Source organism: Typopeltis vanoorti, chromosome 2 (genome assembly GCF_054136105.1).
Source record: "Typopeltis vanoorti isolate ZY-2024b chromosome 2, IOZ_Tvanoo_1.0, whole genome shotgun sequence".
Lineage (NCBI taxonomy): Eukaryota > Metazoa > Arthropoda > Arachnida > Uropygi > Thelyphonidae > Typopeltis > Typopeltis vanoorti.
The window spans coordinates 105,150,461-105,174,206 of record NC_143550.1 but is presented as its reverse complement, the minus strand read 5'-3'; the positions used below and the strand labels follow the sequence as shown (position 1 = coordinate 105,174,206).

The 23,746-nt window shown below is 34.3% G+C and overlaps 1 protein-coding gene across 8 annotated transcripts in view; it reads left to right on the top strand.

Annotated features, from left to right (window-relative positions):
• Positions 1 to 23,746, top strand: part of AMPdeam (AMP deaminase) — a 443,168-nt gene that overhangs the window by 401,600 nt on the left and 17,822 nt on the right. For all 8 annotated transcript variants that reach the window (XM_090412444.1, XM_090412451.1, XM_090412439.1 and 5 more), the window contains 3 exons: positions 952 to 1,078; positions 5,174 to 5,337; positions 7,614 to 7,734. In XM_090412444.1, coding sequence (XP_090268570.1) covers positions 952 to 1,078; positions 5,174 to 5,337; positions 7,614 to 7,734 — 412 coding nt within the window. The remainder of the gene's footprint in view (positions 1 to 951; positions 1,079 to 5,173; positions 5,338 to 7,613; positions 7,735 to 23,746) is intronic.

Sequence of the window (23,746 nt, the reverse complement as noted above, 5' to 3'; positions counted from 1 at the left end):
TATAGTTCGCTGCAATATCTTGTCCATCTGTATATGATTTCTGTCTTGTCCATACAAAACAGTATTCAAATCAATTTTAACTTATGGATCAGGGAGTTGGTTTAGGAATAATTTAGTAAGTAAGTAAAATTAGGATTATAGCATCAATGGCAAAAATCATATTAAAAATGAAAATATTAGGAACTGAGCATTATTAGTGCTTGATGCAAGAATGGCAGTAAAAGTCCAAAATCCAAAACAGCAGATTAATGCAATTATCAATGACTTAGGTTACTGAAATGCTGCACTTAGAAGAGAATAAATTATTAAAAGGAATGCTTTATCCGTACACCTGCAAATCTCGTAAAAGTTGATTTTATACAGTAGATATAGTTCTTTGCAAGTGAGTTTCCTCTTTATAATGCCTATACTCATTTGGCCTGGTTGGGCAACATAACCACTCTAACCAACAGGATGTGTCTATGAATCCCACTATGGACATGGATGTTTTGTGAATGTATTTAATTGTTAGATGAATTTCATTATCTAATACGAGACCAGTATCTCTCTTCAGCTGAAAATATATCATGATAATTATGGCTTATTTTAGCTAAGTCTTTTCAAATCCTACAAATTATCCTACATCTAAATGTCTTTTTTTTTTTTTCCAGCCTGTAACTTTTTCCCACAGCTGGGATAAAGGTCTCTCCCATTGCAGGAGGGTTGGGTCTACTTTTCCCATGGTGACCCACTCCATCTTGGGAGAGTGTTTATTCACTTGTGTGTATGAAGGTGGAAGACATTCGCAAACATCCATGCCCTAAGCAGGATTTGAACTTGCAGCCTCTTGGCTGGAGAGAGGATTTGCTAACCACTTGTATTAAAATTTTATTTGTTAGCATTTTTGTATTTTTTATAATTGCATAGCACATATTAGTAATTTATAAAATTATATATTATCTTTCTTTTCAGTGATATTTACAAATCCAACAAACTTGTATCTGATTTCCAGCAGATTCTAGAAAATATTTTTTTGCCACTCTTTGAGGCTACAAATAATCCTAGTCAGCATCCAGATATACATACTTTTCTTCAATATGTAAGTATTAAAATTTAGTTTCTTAACTTTTTATTGTTTACTTACAGTTGCATAATAACAGCCCTTTTTTTAAGATTATAAAAAAAAATGTTTGTGATTATGTTTTTCTAATACTTACTTATTCCTACAGTAAAGTATGCTGTTTCATGGTACAATACAGGTAAACAGAAATCATGGTGGGAAGATTTTGGAAAGATTACATAAGACCTGAAATAGTTTAGAGGAATAAAAGAGCATAAAAATGGAGGAAAGATTACCAGTTTTATGGTACTCTTTCCTTTATTTTTAAGCATTATATGTAAACATAATATATATGTAAATTATGTGTAAAAATGCCTTATATGTAAACTGAAAATAAGGATAATCTATTATTTTGATGGTTTAGTGGCTTATCACAATGCAGTAGGTTAAAGTGATGCTTTATTACCAATATTTTACCCCCCCCCCCCCTCCCTCCCCATTTACAAGGTTAGAACAGTCACTTTAAATGCATACAATTTTGGGGGGGGGGGGGGGGAACAAGACCACAAAATATTCATACTAGGATCCTAATTGTTTGGATTGTACCCTTTTAATACAGTCATTGGTGGCCAAGTTTGGAGAGGATGGCAGTTTCTTCAGGTAGTTTTATGCAGATAAATTTACTTATTTTAGAATTGTTCTGTAAAGCATATGTTGATTCCCAGAATATTTGACTTTTAAAGTAACATCGCCTTAAGGTTATTGTTTTTTCCATCTTACTGCTTGAAGTATATCAAGCACCTAGACTGATGGCTCACTTTTTTAATGTTGAATGTAACAATCAAGTTAGTTTTCATTGGATCCATTACACTCATGATACTAAGAATGTGTGAATTTCACCTTTAGAAGGCTAAATAAGAAAGGCTAGCTTGAATATTAGCTTATAGGTGTTTATGCTTATATTTAAGTTATGTGTGCATTTTGTGAGGGGGGGGGGAATTGGAAGGATTGATAATTTTTTTTTGTAGGATTGTATTAATTAATAGTGAAACCATATTGTATTCTGATTTATTTTAGAATATTGCATTGAGGCAAATGGCTCTAGCTGTTTGTGTTAGCATTTTAATCATGCCTTATTTCTGTGCTGGGTGGTGGTGTGATTTAATACTCAGATAGTATGTGATTTGTTTTTGGTAGTAAGAGAGAATCTAAAAACAGTAAACACTGGTTGTTTCTAGTTTTCCTATGTAAATGCTATTCTATGTATAAGATAAATAAACACCTTAAGAACATTTTTATATTAACAGCTTACCTAACATATCCTGACCAAGTGACCAAATAGTAAGCACATCATAATAAATTTAGTTTAATCCTTTATCCAAGTGTAAGCAAACAAAATTTGCACCTGAAGTACCTTCAGGACTGAGGCAACTCGTGGTAAAGGTGGACCAAGTTCTCATCACTACTTGTCTTAGTATCTCCCATAATGCAAAGCACATATCCTTGCAGACATGTATAATACTATGCATTGAGGGAAGGGCCACTACCCAGATCGGTTTTGGCCTTTATTGAGGTCTCTTCAGTGGGAGCCAGACCCAGAGGTAGTGCAGTCCTGAAGATACTTTAGGTGCAGACTTTTTTGCTTACACTTGGATAAAGGATTAAACTAAATTTATTATAGTCTAACCAAGTGGGAAAAAACTTCCAACAGTAAGCACATCATTAATTAGGAGCAGCTACATATAGAGGTGTATAAGAGTGTAGTTTAGTACCTATTCCTCGAATGAATATTTTTTTAATTAAAAAAAAAATTGGGAAGTAGGTGTAAGTTCATCCCATAATTGTGCTTTCAATGTGGAGTAGATTTTATGTCAAGTGAAATAATCTTGATTGCATTGTCTTACAGAAATTACAAACAACCACTATATTCATTGGTAGGTACTTTAATCACCATACTCCTAAATAACTCTCTCTCTCTGTTTCACTTATGCTGTGTACAGACCCCCCACACACACACACACAACATGCTCTAACATAACCTTAATATTAATTCATACCACCATCCTCTGAATAAATATTGCCAGTTACCAGTTATTTCAGTGACATCACACACCAATGCATTACAGTTACATCTTAAATGGTTTTACTATTGATGAATACAATCCCACAAAAAAAAAAAAAAAAAAAAAAAAAAAATTATCCTATCTCCCCTTTCCCCTAATATGTAGAGTAATAAAGAACATGGACCAATCCAAAACATTAATAGTTATGTTAGTGGACTTCTGAAATAAGAATAATAATAATAAAAACTAAAGAAATATATTGTACATATTACCTTTAAACCGGTATTCAAACTAATATTCCTTATCTTTCACTATCTATTTCTCTCTGACTCAAAGATGAAATCCACTGATTATCTTTAACAGGAATTTACAAGATGCTCTTTATGCAGGCAAAAAGAGAGAGAGAAAGATGCAGAAAACTGGTTGACTCCTCTTCCAAAAGCAAAACTGGCCACTTTTGACTGTAGTCAAAACATTAGTACTACACAAGCCTGAAAACTCACATTAATTGTTCTAGCCTGCAGAATACCTCACTAACTTGAAGCAAAATACTGATAATAGAAGTATTTGCTACATTTTACATGTTGTATTATAACCTATTAGTTCAAAGGATTTTCCAGATGTTCTAGATCAAAAATATTATGCAGTGTAACTTGCCAGCCTGGTTGGCCAAGGGATAGCATATCTCCAAATAGGCTGCAATTCTTGCAATGCACATAGATTTGTGAATGTCTTTAGGTGATAAATGAATTTAATTGCTTGCTACTACCCTGCTTATTAGTGGTTGCGGTCAATTTCATTGCCCAAAAAATTGGCTTGAAAAAGTTCGATGTTATGGTTTCTGAAGCAGGATTTTCGGATTAGACACCCATGGTACTGTTGTAATGTAATTGACAACTCTTGTGAATCAGTGGATTGATTCACATAATTATTGAATGAAATTGACACTGGAAAAATGTTTCTTACATTTATGGAAGTGTTTTGTTTTTAATGGAATCATCATGAAAAGTTGTAAAACTATATATTAGGGTCAGCTGAAAGTTAACTAATCTAAGAACTCCTCTATCTAGAGATCTGTCATGGTTCTTTTTCAACTTGCTTCAAGTCTCAAATTAGGCAGGGTGACACAAACCATCTACCACTGAAAGACTGACCAATATTCAGATTTCACTATGACTTGATCATAGTAAAATCTGAATCTGAATCACCTTTTTGATTGGAAAGCAAAGACACTGACCACCCACCCAGCCTAGCTAATCATTTAATTCAGTTATGATAATTTACAGTGCCTTGAGCTTCAAATTAATTGAAACCTGCTTTTTGTATGTTCTAGATTCACCTCGGTTGCCTTCATTTAGTGAGCAGTGTCCATTTCTGCCCCTTGGGTTATCTCTTTCGCAAAATCATTGGCATTACTTTTCCATGTCTGCATTCTTCAAAATTATTTATCTAAACTTCTCCTGCTTCCATTCTTGACAAATTTTTGCATTGGAAATCCTATCCACAGATATAGAAGGTTGTATAAACTTATAATACATTTATTATTGTGAGCAAGCTGTGAGGATTATATAATCCATAAACAATGCTTGCGACCAAAAATATGGAACTTTTTTTTGGTAAGCCCCTTCAGGCTTCCATTAAACAAGATGGGGTGTGGTTGTCTCACACCACAAGATTAGATTCATCTCCCACCTAAAGACATTTGAACATTCATGTCACAGGATTTGAATCCATGACCTAATTGTTGGAGAGTGGACATGTTTTAGGAGGTGTGCTTTTGTTCCATTCTTTCATATATTTTCTCCATATATCCAAATACCTAATTCTAGATGCATTTAAATGCAGATCTTGTGTATATCGTTCTTTCCTCCCATCAAACTCTCTCCATATATCTGCAGGCTTGAACAGCTCTTCAATTTAATTGTTATTCATCTCGTGTTATCCATTGAGATCATGTAACAGTTCACTTTAATAGTTAATACTTAATATAATTTTATGACTGATTCTTTAAATTATAATAATTCTGAGTCTCTTTTTAATTAATGAATGAAATAAAAATACTATTTTCCAGGTTACAGGATTTGATTCAGTTGATGATGAGTCAAAACCTGAAAATCCCATGTTTGACAAAGATGTTCCTCTTCCACATGAATGGACAGATTTGGAGAATCCTCCATATAACTATTACCTCTATTATATGTATGCCAATATGTGTGTTTTAAATCATTTCAGAAAGTAAGTTTGTAATCTTTATTTTTCTTATGATTTAGATGAAAACTAAAATCGTTGAATGTTTTATTTTTGATGTATGTATTTTACCCCTAAGAGTTTGAAGTCTTAGAAGTAGAAGATCTTAAACTGATTACATAAAAATTCATAAAAATATAACTGTAATGTTGTAAGATTACTGAAACATAGATTCATGTAACTCTTATTTAAATGCATTCTGTATATTTAAGGCTTATAAACACTGCTATAAATCTTCTCCACCTTGCTTTGCATTTACTACACATTTATGGACTGATTTGTTAACACCTCCTGTTGGAGGGGATGGTTAGGTTCATTGAGATACTTTAGCAGTTGACAGTTGACATAATGTAGATAATAGTTGATTACTTCCAGTAGTTTGTCCTTAGTACAGTTCACAATGCAAGTTCCATGAAGAATGATTTTTCAGCTGATATCCATCTTAATTCAAAGAATCCTGAATATGTTGGAAGTACTTGGAAACAGTCCTGTATGATCACCACATAGACCAGGGGTCTCCGAACTACGGCCCACAATATGATTTTATCCGGCCCGCCAATTGGATTAATTTTTCAATAAGAATCTGCAAAAAAAAAAAAAAAAAAAAACACGAGGTGTTAATAGATTTTAAATGCATCAATTAAAATTATGTCCAAAATATATTCCCGAATAGCAAAAAGTAACCGTAATCCAAGTTACAGTCTTTCTGACTTAAAAGGTCGGTTAAAATGGACTGACGAAGAAAAAAAATTTGAATTTTACAAGCAAATTTGAAGAAATTTGCTTGTAAATTTATCTCTATTTTTGGGACAATGTATCTTTGCAATGTATCAATGTATATCAAGTCAAAATACAGGGCAAATTTATCTGATGAACATTTGAAATCACTACTTGTAATTAGCACTTCAAAATTTAAATCTCAGTTTAATAAGATTTTGAAAAGACAAACACAGTTACATCATTCACATTAATTATAATTTGTGCTAAAAATATGAGAATTTGCTGATAGTGTTCGTTGTCATTAATATACGATAATTTAATCTCACATACTCTGTAATCAGTTTTTATCTGCTTTCAATAAAACTCGTATATCTAGTTCTAGAGTTGTTTTTTTTTACTACAGCCCGCTTAACAGTGCTGAGGTACCCAATGTGGCCCTCACGGTGAAACATTTGGAGACCACTGACATAGACATTAAAGGAATAGCAGGACATGCACCATAAGTGCATGTCCTGCATTGTCTAAATAAATAAATTCTAAATAAACATATTCAAAGCTTAAAATACTTCATAACTGCCTGCTACCACTGCTTGAAACTATGGTGTATAGTAACGGGATAAGGTTGGAGAAGAATAATAATACCAAGATGCTTGGTGTGAGATACAGCTAGAAGTCATCATATCCCACTGAATGTCAATATTTTCTTAGGTATATTTCCCAAAAATCAGCAAGATAAAGTTCTTTTCACCTAATTTTACTATAGCAAATTTTCTCTGGTTTCTTCAGATTTGCTATAGGAAGCATACCATTATAAATTTACAGAACCAAAACTGCTAAGAATTAAAAAGCGCATTACATAGTAAAAAATTATATAGGAAACATAGGGCAGGGTCCAGAGATAAGGGACTAAGAATCAGGACTTCGGGATGCTGACTATGGAAGGAGGTTGAACAAATGTAGATTGCAGAGTTTGGTGGATAGGAAGAAAAGAGGTGTATCACCTCTTATATGATAGAAACATTTAAGTTAGAAGATTTTATTGGATTAATCCATATAGGATTATAAAGAGAGTAGAAGGCAAGAGAGGAAAAACCAGAGGCAATCCCTGAAAGTTATGTAAGAGTGTGGTGAAGAGCAGTGTGAGGAGTAGATTTTCTACTTGGAGAATTGTCAGTGAATGGAATACATTACCAGAATGTGTTATGCCAGGAGTGTTAAGGATTTTAAGATTCGGTATGATAAATATATTGTCAGTTGAATAAACCTCCCACAATGAGTCTGCTGACTCCATGGAGGGTGTAATAATAATAATATGAGCACTTAATGTTTGTGAGCCACTGATTGTCAAGCTCTGCTCTAGACAGAAAAATCACCTTGAGAAATACTTTGATTTCTCAAGGTGACTTCTACAGTGCATTTTGGTAGAAATGTGCCTTGCTGTAATATTGATATACAGTTCATAAGATTTTTTTAATTTCTATAAATTGCAGTTTAATTACCTAGTTTACATTTTCAGTTTATTGAAATTATTTGTTATGTTACAGAGAACGTGGACTGAATACGTTTGTTTTACGCCCTCATTGTGGAGAGGCAGGTCCAATACAGCATCTTGTAGGAGGTTTCTTACTTTGTGAAAATATATCTCATGGACTACTACTTCGAAAGGTAAAAGTTCAAAAATGCAATTTTTCTGTACCAACAGAAGTCAAAACACAAAATTCATAACTCTTCAGCTCAGATTCATTATCAGGTTCATATTTAACACACTTTTTCACTCAGTTTTAGCTTGTGTTAAACTTGGAATGGTAAAAAAAAGAAAGGCAAGTGGGCATCATCAAATTCCTGACATGTACCCTCAAGGGGTGTACAGGATATGATAGTACTTCATGAAAAATTTACCTCATTACTAACTTCCTATCTACAGTTTTCCTCCAAATCAGTCTGTTACTTGTCACGACTCCATTATCATTATCAGATCTTATATTTCTATCGTCTAAGGCACTTTGTACCATATCAATCCACCTATATCTTGGTCTTCCTCTGGGTCGTTTTCCTGCCAACCTGGCAGAGAACACTTGTTTTGCTAATCTTTCCTCACCCGTTCTGTTTAAGTGACCATACCACCTGAGATTAGCTCTGCTAACACATTCCTGGATGTTGACAATGTCAAGTTCTTTCCTAATATCCTCATTTTTAATATGATATTGCCATTGATGCCACCTGTTCACGCCTCTAATCTTTCTGAGGACTCTCATATCTGTGGTCTCTAGTCTTTGGTCAAGTGTTTTACTTCTGACCCAGCTCTCAGATCCATAAGTTAAAACTGATTTGAACACTGTCTTGTATACAGCTAATTTAGTGTTCCGACTAATTTCTCTCTTATTCCATATGAATTTATTCAATTGACTGCCTACCATATCAGCTTTGTTGATTCTGTTGTCTATTTCCATATTTAATTTACCATCTTCACTAAAAATTATGCCTAAGTAGCTGAAATGTTTTACTTGTTCCACAGGTTCCCCGTTCACAACCTAGTTGACATTTTCAACAATTCTACCTATTTTCATTGTCTTTGTCTTTTTAATGCTGACCTTCATACCATATCTATTACAACAGTTATTCAATTTAGTCAGGGAATCTTGCAAATGTGTAGCGGATTTATTTAGAAGTATAACATCGTCCGCATAAAGCAAAGAGCTGACAATAACATCTCCAATTCTGATATCATGTTTAATACCACATTCCTTCATAATGTGTATATAATGTATATAATGTATATGTATATAATGAATAACAGAGGGGATAATGTACATCCTTGTCTCACACCAGATTTAACATTAAGCCATCTTCCTGTACTTCCTTCAATTCTAACTGCTGATTTGCAAAAGGGGGACATGTGCATGTCATTTCAGTATGTGCAATTGCATTTTTGAAGGACATGAAAGGATTGCTGATAGTATCAGATATCTTTCTGTATCAAAAAACAGCCAGTGTGATGAAACTTGAGCAGCTAGGTGCATTGTTAAAGATACCAAGCGATTTTATAAGCTAGGTTTCAATCCTTTTTCTCAAGTAAGCAAACAAACAAGTAAGTCAAGTTTGCACCTGAACATAGTTCAGGTCTGAGACAACTCGTAGTAAAGGTGGAGTAATCTCTGATCACTTACCTTAGTATTTCCACTAATGCAAAGCACATCCCCTTGCAGAGATGTATGATGCTATGCATTAAAGGCAAGGGCCATTACCCAGACCAGTTTCGACCTTTGAGGTCTCGTCAGTGGAAGCCAGATCCAAACATGCCAAGGTTGAAGTAATGCAGAGCTTATAAATTTTGCCTAAACAAGTTTCCACAAGGTACTTTGACCTTATTAAATAAAAATCTCAGGATGAGAGTAAGATGTAGGAATTTTTTTTACCTTGGGTATATACTATGTTAAAGATACCAAGCAATTTTATAAGCTTGGTTTTAATCCTTTTTCCCAAGTAAGCAAACATACAAGTAAGTCAAGTTTGCTCCTGAACATGTTCAGGTCTGAGGCAACTCGTAGTAAAGGTGGAGTAAGCTCTGATCACTTTCCTTAGTATTTCCCCTAATGCAAAGCACATCCCCTTGCGGGGATGTTGCCTCAGACCTGAACTGTGTTCAGGTGCAAACTTGACTTACCCATCTGTTTGCTTACTTGGGAAAAAGGATTAAAACATAGCTTATAAAATTTCTTGGTATCTTTAACATAGTATATACCCAAGGTAAAAAACTTTTTACAGCTAGGTGCATGTCTGACACATCAGTGAACTATACCTGTTGAATATGTAATTGCTATGGTAATTTAATCCATATGGTTTTGACTGCACAAGTTTTGTACCACAATGCCTAACCACAGAGGGGGGGGAAATAAATAAAGTACTTGAAATGTACTTTTTTTTTTTTTTTTTTTTTTCAATGCAAATTTTACTCAGAAAGGGTGTAAACCCTATGGTTGGGCTCAGGGATAGATAATCCAGAAACTGTGCTCAGAAGACCAAACATCACACTTTCGCAAACAAAACTACTTCATTACCCTAGTAAGCTGAAAGTTCTCTCACATGGAATAATAAATCTGTCACCTAAGGGTGACAGATAGTGAGATTAAAACCCACAGCATATTAGTTAGAGAATAACAATGTATCTGCTTAGCCAACTACACTTCCAAATAAAAAAAATTAGAATAATCAAAGAAAATGTGTTGAATGATTTGCAATTCAAATTTATTGCATAGAAAATAATTATTACCAAATATGAATTAGCATCATCTAAATCTACATACTTTGTAGATTATACAACCTTGTAAACACATAAAAATCTAATATAAATTAGAAGAAAACTGTTATTTGAAACCATTCAGGAAATGAGAATAACTTTTAACGTGGTTCAAAATATTAGAATATTCCAAATTTTTCTGATTTGTTTTGAGGAGAGCATAGAAATAGCATATATTTCAGTAGCTGTGGCACTAACGTGTGTGAGGAACCATTTGTGCATGGATATCGGAAGCTAAAAAGTTCATATGGTGTCTCTACACAAAGAAGGCCAAATTTAACAATTTATAGTTAAGAATTGAAATGTTCTCAAGCAACAGTGAGCATTGAGACAGTATTCTAATAACCAGAATTTTCAAAATAATCGCTACAGTTAGCGGTCGAGATGAGTTTAGATTGAACACCATCATGAAGAAAAACCGCTTCCAAGTGCATGATATTTTCACAGGAGATGAAAAGAAGTAAGTGTGAATGTTTCTAAATCTATGACGTTGAGAGAACTTCACAAATTGGGTTTTAAATCACGTGTGCCTAAGACGAAGTATATTATGACTTCCAAGCAAAAGGCAGCTAGAGTGCGATGGTATCAGCAAAGACTTTTGTGGGGTCAAGAGGACTGAAAAAAAGGTGCCTTTTAGTGATGAAAGTATGTTTTGTGTGTCCCATGTCATCAAGGGTGCATGTTTTGCATCTTAAGCAAGAAGCATTTGATAAAGAATGAATGAAACGTTTGATGAATTTGCAACCTCTATCATGTATGGGCTTGTATGACTGCAGAGGGTCCAGGTAGACTGAGTCTTGTGTATGAAAGAGTTAATTCCAAAGTGCACCATGAAATTCTTGAGCACTTTATGTTACCAGCATCGGAAGATTTATGTGATGGTGATTTCCTTTTTCAGCAAGATTCAGCTTCTTGTCACACTTCCAAGATTACAAATCAATGTAATTCCATGGTTGACAAACTCACCAGATTTAAACCCATTGAGAAGTTTCCTCTAGAGACAAAAAAAAAACTTGTTTATAGTCTGCAGACCATATCGGCATGTTTTGATAAAAAAAAAAAAAAAAAAGACTGCGAAATGCTAGTAAATAACATGCCCATCCGCTTATGAACAGTCATAAAAGCTAAGGGGAATGGAACAAATTACTAATTATCATGTTATTTCCCTTTGACTGTAATTTTGTGCATTTATTTTCACATTATTCTAAATCTTGAGCCATGTTAAAAATTATTCTAAGTTTGTGAATGTTTTCAGATAACAGTTTTCTTATCTTTATATTACATTTTTGTGTTTACATGGTTATGTAATTTACAAAGTACGTAGATTTAAATGATTCTAATTCATATTTGGTAATAATTATTTTCTATGCAATAATCTAACAGATAAGCTTAGGCGTTGATGGTTATTCATGACTTATTTTTCACGGTATTAACAACACCACAAACACTTTTATCAACAAGGATGTTTTATTAATGCTAATATTTCGCTGATTTTCAACTCAGCATCATCAGAGCACAACACACATGTAAACGGGATAGTGAGTGAGTGAAACAATATAATTGCAAAAGACGAAAGATCTAAAGTCCTATTTTTGGTGCCCTGTAATGAAAAAAAAAAAAAAAGCAGCAGTTATCCAGGAGTTTTTCTTAGGATCACCGTCTCCCAAATTTTTGGCAAATTAATGCAACCATATTTGTTAAGGTTGGGAGAATTCTTCAAAGCCATTGCTGACTCAAAAAATAATCTTTCAGATCTATAACGATTCCTAAATAGCACATTCGTTTTCCTCCATCTAATCCTGTGTGAAGGAGTGTCCAAAGCATGGTCTGCTAGTCCCGACTTGCCATAGTAATAGTAGCGAATGTATCTTTCATGTTCTTCCAGGCGGATGTTCACTGATCTTCCTGTTTGCCCATAATAGGCCAAGTCACAGTCACGTGGAACTTCATGCACTCCTGGGTGTGCTAAAGGGTGAAGTTCATCCTTTGGCAAGCGGATCAGAGTTGCCAGCTTGACATGAGGTTTGAAGGTAGTGCGAAGGCCATGTTTCAACAATACTTTGGCTATCTTTTCCGATGTACCTCTGATATAGGGAATAGAAATGGTCATGTTGTATTCTTGTGCATTAGGGGAGGGCAGAGTAATGGGCCTATGTAGTATTTTATCTATTTTGTAGGGATTGTAGCCATTGGCTAAGAACGTATGGCGCAGGTACTGGAGTTCAGTGGTCAGAGCTGTATCGTTAGAACAAATGGCTCTGGCTCTGTGTGTAAGTGTTTTTAAAATGCCGTACTGTTGGACTGGATGATGATGTGATTGTTTATGTAGGTATCTTCCTGTGTGTGTAGGCTTCCTGTAAATAGAAAAAGATAGTGATCCATCTGAAAGGCGGGTGACTAATGTGTCAAGAAATGGTAAACAGTTATTTGATTCTTTTTCTACTGTGAAGTGAATTTTGGGGTGTTGGCTGTTTAGGTAGGTGACAAAAGCATCCAAAGTGTCTTGTCCATGGGGCCAGATGGCAAACACATCATCTACATAGCGCAACCACACTTGTGGCTTGTATGTAGCTGTGGTAAGTACTTTGTTTTCAAAGTGTTCCATGTAAAAATTTGCTAACGGGGGAGAGAGGAGGGAACCCATAGCGGTACCATTAATCTGTTTGTAGAATCCCCCCCCCATGGCGGGGGGGGGGGGATTCTACAAACCTGCATTCATGGTAAATTGAAATAATTCAAAAATATCTGGGGGAAATTTAGACTTGATTAAATCAAGAGTGTCTATAAGTGGTACATTGGTAAATAGGGAGGTGACATCGAAACTAACCATTATGTCTGAATTTTTTAGGATTAGATTTTTAACTAGTGTTTTGAAATGGATTGAATTTTTTACAAAAGTAGAGGAGTTGCCAGTAAGAGGGGCAAGCGACTTAGCTAAATGCCGGGCCAGTTTATATGTGGGACTATCTATGCTATCAAATATGGGGCGTAGGGGAATATTAGTTTTGTGGATTTTTGGTAATCCATAAATACGGGGTGTTTTAACATGAATTGGTTTTATTTTCCTGATGATTTCTTTGGGCCATGATGATTCAAAGAAAAGTTACAATCTGCAAAGGCACATCATATTTATCGACGGGCGAGTTTAGCGCCTCTTCGAGAACAAATCGCCGCTACTCGCATAGAGCTTAGTAAGCTAAACAGCTCTATCACAGCTCTACAACAAGAACTAATAAACGTGTTAAATCCTGAAATATGGACTGTCCTACAGCAGATCTCCGAAGTTGCAGCAAAAAAAAGAATTCACAAAAGTTAAAAGCAAGCACCTAAAGAAATTTGAACTACTACAACAGCGCCAACATACGAAGTCCCGACCGCAACTTCGACGAGACCATGTGGTCGTAAACCTATCGTCGGAAACACTCACTGAAGAAGCCAAGAACGCTCTCAGTTTAGGACATAACTTTGCCGTCGCCCCCAAACAAATTCCTAAACTCGAAATTATGATGAAAGTAGAACGGGGTATCCACGATCTTCCGCCACCAATGGCCAATAATGTGCGACTAGACATAGCAAGTATTATAAACAAAGCTAAGCCTCCAAAAAGCAATATGCCACGTAAGCAAATAACTGCCCTAAAAAAGTTATATAATAATAAAAATATTATTATTACAAAAGCCGATAAAGGAAATGCAACAGTTATCATGAATAAAGAAGAGTATAACAAAAAAAATGCAAGATCTCATATGTGACAGTTCCACATATCAAATTATACATTGAGACCCTACGATCTCGCAAAAGAAAAAAGTCCAAAAATTACTGAAAAAAGTGAAATCATGGCCCAAAGAAATCATCAGGAAAATAAAACCAATTCATGTTAAAACACCCCATATTTATGGATTACCAAAAATCCACAAAATTAATATTCCCCTATGCCCCATAGTTGATAGCATAGATAGTCCCACATATAAACTGGCCCAGCATTTAGCTAAGTCGCTTGCCCCTCTTACTGGCAACTCCTCTACTTTTGTAAAAAATTCAATCCATTTCAAAACACTGGTTAAAAATCTAATCCTAAAAAATTCAGACATAATGGTTAGTTTCGATGTCACCTCCCTATTTACCAATGTACCACTTATAGACACTCTTGATTTAATCAAGTCTAAATTTCCCCCAGATATTTTTGAATTATTTCAATTTACCATGAATGCTGGTTACTTTACATGGGGGGGGAAATTCTACAAACAGATTAATGGTACCGCTATGAGTTCCCCCTCTCTCCCCCGTTAGCAAATTTTTACATGGAACACTTTGAAAACAAAGTACTTACCACAGCTACATACAAGCCACAAGTGTGGTTGCGCTATGTAGATGATGTGTTTGCCATCTGGCCCCATGGACAAGACACTTTGGATGCTTTTGTCACCTACCTAAACAGCCAACACCCCAAAATTCACTTCACAGTAGAAAAAGAATCAAATAACTGTTTACCATTTCCTGACACATTAGTCACCCGCCTTTCAGATGGATCACTATCTTTTTCTATTTACAGGAAGCCTACACACACAGGAAGATACCTACATAAACAATCACATCATCATCAAGTCCAACAGTACGGCATTTTAAAAACACTTACACACAGAGCCAGAGCCATTTGTTCTAACGATACAGCTCTGACCACTGAACTCCAGTACCTGTGCCATACGTTCTTAGCCAACGGCTACAATCCCTACAAAATAGATAAAATACTACATAGGCCCATTACTCTGCCCTCCCCTAATACACAAGAATACAACATGACCATTTCTATTCCCTATATCAGAGGTACATCGGAAAAGATAGCCAAAGTATTGTTGAAACATGGCTTCGCACCACCTTCAAACCTCATGTCAAGCTGGCAACTCTGATCCACTCGCCAAAGGATAAACTTCACCCTTTAGCACACCCAGGAGTGTATGAAGTTCCATGTGACTGTGACTTGGCCTATTATGGGCAAACAGGAAGATCAGTGAACATCCGCCTGGAAGAACATGAAAGATACATTCGCTACTATTACTATGGCAAGTCGGGACTGGCAGACCACGCTTTGGACACTCCTTCACACAGGATTAGATGGAGGAAAACGAATGTGCTATTTAGGAGTCGTTATAGATCTGAAAGATTATTTTTTGAGTCAGCAATGGCTTTGAAGAATTCTCCCAACCTTAACAAATATGGTTGCATTAATTTGCCAAAAATTTGGGAGACGGTGATCCTAAGAAAAACTCTCCTGGATAACTGCTGCTTTTTTTTTTTTCCATTACAGGGCGCCAAAAATAGGACTTTAGATCTTTTGTCTTTTGCAATTATATTGTTTCACTCACTCACTATCGCGTTTACATGTGTGTTGTGCTTTGATGATGCTGAGTTGAAAATCAGCGAAATATTAACGTTGATAAAACATCCTTGTTGATAAAAGTGTTTGTGGTGTTGTTCTATGCAATAAATTTGAATTGCAAATCATTCAACACATTTCCTTTTATTATTCTAATTTTTTGATTTGGAGGTGTAAGCAAAGCACGAAACCAAAGTTTAACATTAGTCATCACTTTCACTACTTGTGTATATTAATTAGGATTATCAAAGGATAATTCACTGTTTTAAATGATCCTTGTCAAGCAATTCATTGTTTGTGACAGTTAATTTTTGTGTGCGCTCGTGCGTGTCTTGGACTTTGAAGAGATACTTAATACTCTTATCTCTAATTACAATTCACAGGTTCTAGCCAAACAGGCATGGGTATAGGTTTAATTTGGATTTCTATAAATTAAGTGGAAAATACTTGCTATCAGATTTCTGTTCAGAACACAGACTAATAATTACTAACACCATGTTCCAGAAATTTACAAGAAAAATGTAAATTCAGATGGAGAGAACACAGTGCACACTAACAAAAGCCTTATTTGATTAGGTTATTATTTGGTCCATCCAAGATATGACAGTACAAGTGAAAGAAAAAATGTAGGCTAAAGTTTTGAAAAGAATTAGTCCAATTCTCTAATGTGAATTGTAGACAGAAAATATCAATATTATCGAGGTAAAAGTGAAGAAGTGTAGAAACAAGTATTAAACCATAGAAACTGAATAGCAAAATCTCAAGAAGGCATTGATTCAAATAGAAAAGCATATGGTGAAGTTGTCTACAAAAAAAAAAAAAAACTCTAAGGTAGACATACAAAGTAGTCTATGAAAAGAAAAAATCAAAAATTCTATTAGGTAGTCATAAAAATCTGCATATGTTGTTTAAAGAACATTGATAAAAATGTAAGAAAGCTTAGTTATGTTTAAAAATAGCTAAACTAAGTTTTGTAAATGATATGAAAGATAGATATCAAGTAAGGGTGTACTGGAAATTGGGATTTATCTAACCATATTGAATTCTGTATTGGTATATGGTACAATGGAATGGAATGTTGTGCCTGCAAGGTATCACTTAGTTAAACAATACCCTTGCTGTTTTCATCAGAGAACTAGGATGAATGGTGAAATGTTAGCTATTGGAATAAACTCAGCATCAGCAAAGTTGAAAATAGCACCATCAGCATTAAAAATATATCAGAGGAAATGAAGTGGAACTATCCAAAGAATTTGCCATGTCAGGATAATTGTTAATACTAAAATGAAGAATAAAACAGATAAAATATTACTAAATAGTTCAAATAGTGATCAGTTAAAGGAAGATAACTATAATATTTGACCACATCAAGTAGTGATGTGGTCAAATTTTAAAATGGGAAATTGAACAGTGAAATTTATTTGTATCTACACTCCTACAGAAGATACTAGAGGAAAGAGTATACGTAAATTTTTCTGTTCATAAGCGAGTATATGTATCTGATTTGAAGAAAAAGAAACTTCATCTTGTCGTAGAGAAACAGTAGAATTGGACTGAATCTCAGATATATAGAAATGCTTTTGGATTATTTTCAAAAATAAGCAAATCTAATAACGATGGTAAATATCTGTTGGATTTCTGTTCAGGACATGAGCTGGTAATTGCTAATGCCATGTTTTGTTTAGTATAATGAGTTGTGCATAAATTTTCATAGAACACAGAAGAAAATGTCTTGATTATGTTATTGTTAATAGATCTGCAGGAACAGAAAAAATAAGAATTTAAGGTGAATTCATCAATAATGTGCGTTAATTCACATAGAAGATACAAGAAATGTCTCGATTGTTATTGTTGATAGCAATATTCTTACAGGTTGATGAGAAGGATACAAGAGCATACAGAGATCTTGAAATAGGAAGTGATCACCATTTACTTTTGCGTAGGGTAAAAAGTGAATACCATATTAAAAAGAGAAATATGTACAAATGTTTTAAAAGAATAAGCTTTCAGAAGTAAACTGAACTTTGATATTATATGCCCACGGTGGCCAAACTGCAGCTCGCGAGCCATATGTAGCTCTTAAGTTTTATTGCGGCTCAACTAACAAATAAAAAAAATATTTATAATTTTTCTTAATTTTCTAGCAGACATGGGGCAATCACCTAATAAAGTTTTTCTGAATGATGATAATAATTTAAAAAACTCGAGGCAAAGCCAAAAAAAAGGAAAAAAACTATGTTTTTCTCTGAAAATCATCGATGTTTGTTTGCCATCCCTAATAAGCTGTATTTTGCTGCTCGATTGGTCAATGTTTTTGAGTGGCTTGATGAAATTTTCTGGTCATATGCAGTTCGGCAATGTAGTTATATTTATATTACTTTGTCAGAAAATTAAAAAAAGATACATTACTGAATTTTGTACTTCTTATATTAATATTTGATTTTTAAAATTTTATTAAAGAATATTTTGCAGTATGACTCTTGAAAATAAACAGAAGCAGAAGTATATCGACGAACATAGAAATTTTAAGGAAGAATGGGAAGAAGACTATGCTTTTATTGAGAAAAATGGTAAAGCTTTTTGCCTCATCTGTAGTTCAACAGTGAGCAATTTCAGAGTAGGGAATGTAAAATGTCATTATAAAAAATTGCATCGTGAGTTTTCGTCTCAATATCCAGAAAAATCTGAAATACGAATTAAAAAGCTTAAATCATTGAAAGCTTCAGTTAATAACCAAATTAACTTCATGACAAAATTTACTGAAGAATCTAAAACTGTAATAGAGGCTAGTTTTAAAATATCATGGAATATCGCACATGCAAAACGGCCTTATACCGAAGGGGAATTTATTTAGCAAAACATTCTTGATACAGTTGAATCATTGGACCCTAATAATTCAAAACTTTTAAAGTTAATTACCGACATTCCTACCTCACGACATACAATTGAACATCGAATTTCAGAAATAAATGTGAATTTATTATCAAAATTAGAAAACGATATAAAAGATTGTGTAGCATTTAGTTTGGTGCTTGACAAATCAACTGACATTACAGACCAACCCCAATTAGCAATTTTTATTTGTTTCGTTCTTGAGGACGGAGTGACGTGAGAAGAATTATTAGATTTAATAGCATTAAAAGATAGTACACGTGGTGTTGATATTAAGGAAGCTTTTGATGTTGCCCTTAAAAATGTTCCAAAAAGTAAATTAGTAAGTGTGGCTACTGATGGAGCAGCAGCAATGGTGGGTAAGAATGTAGGATTAATTGGACTTAAAAAAAGGATGAAAGCATTCCCGATTTCATTCCAATTCATTGTATTTTGCATCAAGAACATCTTGTTGCAAAACACTTTAATTTTGAACATGTGTTTACACCACTCATAAAAATTGTAAATTTCATTCGGACAATACAAAAAACCACCGTTGGTTTCGAAATTTTATTGATGAACTTGATTTGAATGAACAAATAAATGATTTATCGTTGTACTGCATAGTGAGATGGTTATCTATGTACGATGTATTGAACAAATTTGTAGCTTTATTGGAACCTATTATCGAATTCCTAGATATAAAAAGGCAATCATATCTGCAATTAAAAAACAATGAATGGATCCAGGACTTAATGTTTTTTTACCGATATAATGGAACATTTACAAAATTTCAATGTGTCGCTGCAAGGCAAGGACAAGAATATTTCAGAATTGAGTCAGAGCATTTTTAGTTTTAAAAAAAAATTACAACTTTTTCAAAAAAATATAAGTGAAAAGACATTCAATCACTTTCCACGTTTGAAAAAAGCGACTTCAGGATGTGATAGTCTTCCTACAGCCATCAGTAACTATCGAGCAAAATCGTCCAACCTGTTGGACGATTTTGAAGAAGATTTGTAGACTTACAAGAATTAAAACCATCTATCACATTTCTATTAAATCCATTTGAAATTGATGTAATTAACAACAGTTTCCCGCTTTTAAAAAGCTTACTTCCTGGAACAGCATCAAGAAAAATGGAGTTAATAGAAATGCAAGAAGACAAAGGTCTTAAAATGTTACATAAATCAGTAAATTCAATCAATGAATTTTGGAAATGTGTACCTACCATAAAGTACGATCATTAAAAAAGTGTAGTATATCGTTTATCATCAATTTTTGGAGCGACGTATGATGTTGAATCACTGTACTCAACGATGAAATTTGTAAAATCCAAGTATCGTTCTCAATTAACAAACCAACATTTGAAAGAATTAAGAAGTTCAATTACTAATTACAAACCAAATTATCAAAAACTGAGTTGCTAACTTAGAAATCCATAAACCTTCTACTAGTAAAGAGTAAATAAAAAAATCTAAAGAGATGTAAAAAAAATGTAATAATAAATATAATGTTTCAAAAACTTTTTTTTCCTTATTCCTTATAAATGATATTGTATTTATGTGTACATACATGACTGACATAGACCTTTGGGATGTGGCTCTTAACAATTTCTTGTAGGTAACTAGGGCTTTTGCTGCAAAAACTGTGGCCACCCCTGTTATATACAACTAATTATTGGAGAGAAAAAAATGAAAGTTCGTAGACAAAAACTCAGAGAACCATTGGCAAATTCTAAAGCAAATGCTGACGGATTCTACCAGGGAGGTGGATTCAAGTTAAAGTGGCAATCCTGGAGAAGAAATGAAAAGTTTCTGTAAAGTTGCTAGGTTCCCTAAGAGAAGACAGTGAAAAATGTAAAAAATGTAAAGAATATGTAAAAGTAGCTAAACTAAATTCATGGAGTTCTGATTTTTCTATCATTGCAGACAACTTCACGACATGCTTCCCTGGCCAAATCAATCATTCTTCATCTTCAGATTTAAAATATAAAAAAAAAATTTTTTTTAAATCACAAAAGTGTCAAATTGTTTTGACCGTGAATAAGTTTAGAAATGGAAGAAAGAGTGCTGTAAAAGGAATTGGAGATGATAAAGATGCGATAAAAAAAATTGAAGAGAAAGATATTCTGAATGGCTGAAGTAATTATGCTAAAAGGTCATTAAATGAAATGGAACAGTGACAGAAAATAGTCAAGAGGAATGTTATAATAAATTTAGTTTAATCCTTTATCCAAGTGTGGGCAAACAAAGTTTGCACCTGAACGTATCTTCGGGACTGGGGTAAGGTGGTACAACACCAGGGCACTCCTTGCAAAGGTGGAGCAAGCTACCAACACTCCTATCTCAGTATCTCCCATAATGCAAAACACATCTCCTTGCGGATATGTCTAATGTTATGCATTAAGGGAAGGGCCACAACCCAGACTAGTTTCAACCTTTATTGAGGTCTCTTGGTGTTGTACCACCTTACCCCAGTCCTGAAGATACTTTCAGGCGCAAACTTTGTTTGCTCACACTTGGATAAAGGATTAAACTAAATTTATTATACTCTAACCAAGTGAAAAATAAACTTTCAACAAGAGGAATGTAATGTGTAATTCATAATTTATTTATTAACCATAAATGCTTGACTCTGGAAGTATAAAAGATTTACAGTGGCTGTTAGTGCATAATTAAGATTGGAGTAGAGCCTCATAACACCCATCTATTAAAAAAAAAGATAAAATAAATAAATCCGAATGTGAAAATTTTAGATGTTATTAGTTGTCAGGTTCGTTAAAATATAATGATGGAAAAAAGCCTTAAAATTGTGTTGTTTTCAATAGTTAGTCTCCTAGGACCTTAACATACTTTTCCAGAACAAAAAGTTAAAAGAATTTACAGACTTGCCAGAATGAGATACTAGCAATTTTGATTAGTCTAAATACCAGAAGTTCTCTAATCATGATGTACAGTGTTTTTCAGAGTTTTGTGTCAAGAAGCCATAGGTATGAAAACTATTAGAAGAAACAAGCACCAAGAAATTAAATATTTAATATTGCTTATAATTTTCTTGAGTTATTATTTGACACCTACTCTACAACTCTCCATCTCCAGCACTCAACCTCATCCACAAACCGCCTCATCTACACCAATGCCATCTACTGTCCACCATCACCACTATTATTTTCAGACAATCACAAACGTTCATGCCCACAGTGGGATTCGAACCCACAGCCTTTTGGCTGGAGAGCGGATATGCTAACCACTTGGCCAACCAGGCCAGCAAGGCATCTTCAGAGCAAGACAAAAGCTGTTAGCTTCTAAAAGGAAGTAGAGTTTTTATAGTGGGAGAACATGAAGTCATGATATTGGCAAAAAGTCATATAAAGTTATTTTTGTGTATAACTAAAAGAGTTGAGTGACATTGTTTCTCAGTTTTCTAGATATAAAATGAACGTAATTAAGAATGGTCTTTGGTAGAGGAGTGTAGGAAAAGAAAAGGGTTTTCATCCAAATGAATTGTTACACAAATTGAAAATAGTAACATGTTGGTTGGCTTCCTGATCTGCTATTGCATAATCTTACTGATTATCACAAAAAGACTGAGTATTCTCTTTTCACTGCACGTCTCCCCCCCATCTCTCTCTCTCTAACTTTTTACAAGAATCAACCATCGAAAGAAAAATAATCATGACACTGCATTAAAAAAAAAAAGTCTGCAAATTATATTGCATACAATTCCACCTACTAATTGCACAATGATGAGCAACACCCAATTGTGCAATCTGATATTCCATTCCAGAGAGAATGCCATGTCTAGAATCTACATTTTGACCTTCTGCTTAAGGTTTCCATTCAGTATTATTCACCTGCTGTAATTACCACTTGAAATTCTGAAAATCACTATCCTTATTATCACAGCCTAATTTTCTTCGCTCCATGTACCCAAACAATGAAGTCATCATCCTAAGTGAGTTTATCCCTGGCTTTCCTTGTCTATTTCCACTTTCCTTTTCTATTTCCACCAAGAACTTCAATAGCTCTTCTGGCTGGAAGAGCTATTGAAGTTCTTGGTGTAAGCAATTATCTAATGCAAATTATCCATCTAGAATACCACATAGCCTTTTTTCTTAACCTGTTTTCTTTCCAGGTATACTGTAGAAGTCACTCTCCTGTATATTAGTAAATTTGATCATAATCTAGTGCAAATTTCCTGTCCTCTAGAAAGCCTTCCATTAACCATTTTCAACCTTTGGCACTGTATTACCATGTGGGATATCTTCAGCACTTCTTTCCTTTCTTTTCATGAACAGACTACTGCTTCCATTCTCCCAATCCAAATACCTGCTCTAAGCTAGTTAAGTAAATTATTTTCACTGAAAATTCATTCCCACTCGATTCTGAATTCCTATCCCTATTCAAACTTCTTTCTTTTTTCTTCTTCTTTTTTTTTATTGATCCCATACATGAAACATCTTAAGACCTATAAACATATCAGTGCTATGTTCGAAGCAGCAAGGGTTTGACTTTTAAAGAATTACCATAGATTGTAGCTGTTTGGAAATAACTCTCACAGAAGGCTATTTCAGAGGATAGAGATAGATGAAATAAAATGGAAAGATGGAAAGCAGATTCACTGCTTTTGCAATTGCATAGTAAAGAGGTGCTGGGCAGCCACTGCTCTTGTATTAACAGGTGCAACATAAAGTGGAGGAATGATTGTCAGTTCAGCAGAGCAATAACCATTGAAGTAGCTGAGAATAAACACACAGCCAAAACATTGCATCTGTGAGATAAAGTTGAAGTGAATCTGTAAGAGAGGGAGGGTTCATCTGCAATCAGAATGGCTCTCCTCTGAACAGCATCAAGAATTTTTAGAGAAGTTTTAGGTGCTCTATTCCAAATGTGAGCAGTATGGGCAGATTTAAGATTTGTAGTTAATTGGGAGTAAAGAAGCATCTTGAACAAAAGAGTGCCTGTTTTTCGGTACAAACACTGATCGATGTGTTTGTTCCAGGAGAGACTGGAGGAAAATGTTAGTCCAAGCAGAGAAAGATTTGATCTTGTCTTGGTGATTTATGTATTCTGAGGATAAGGGAATGTGAGCTGAGATTGCTTTTGTGAGAGAAGAGGCAAGACTGTGTTTTG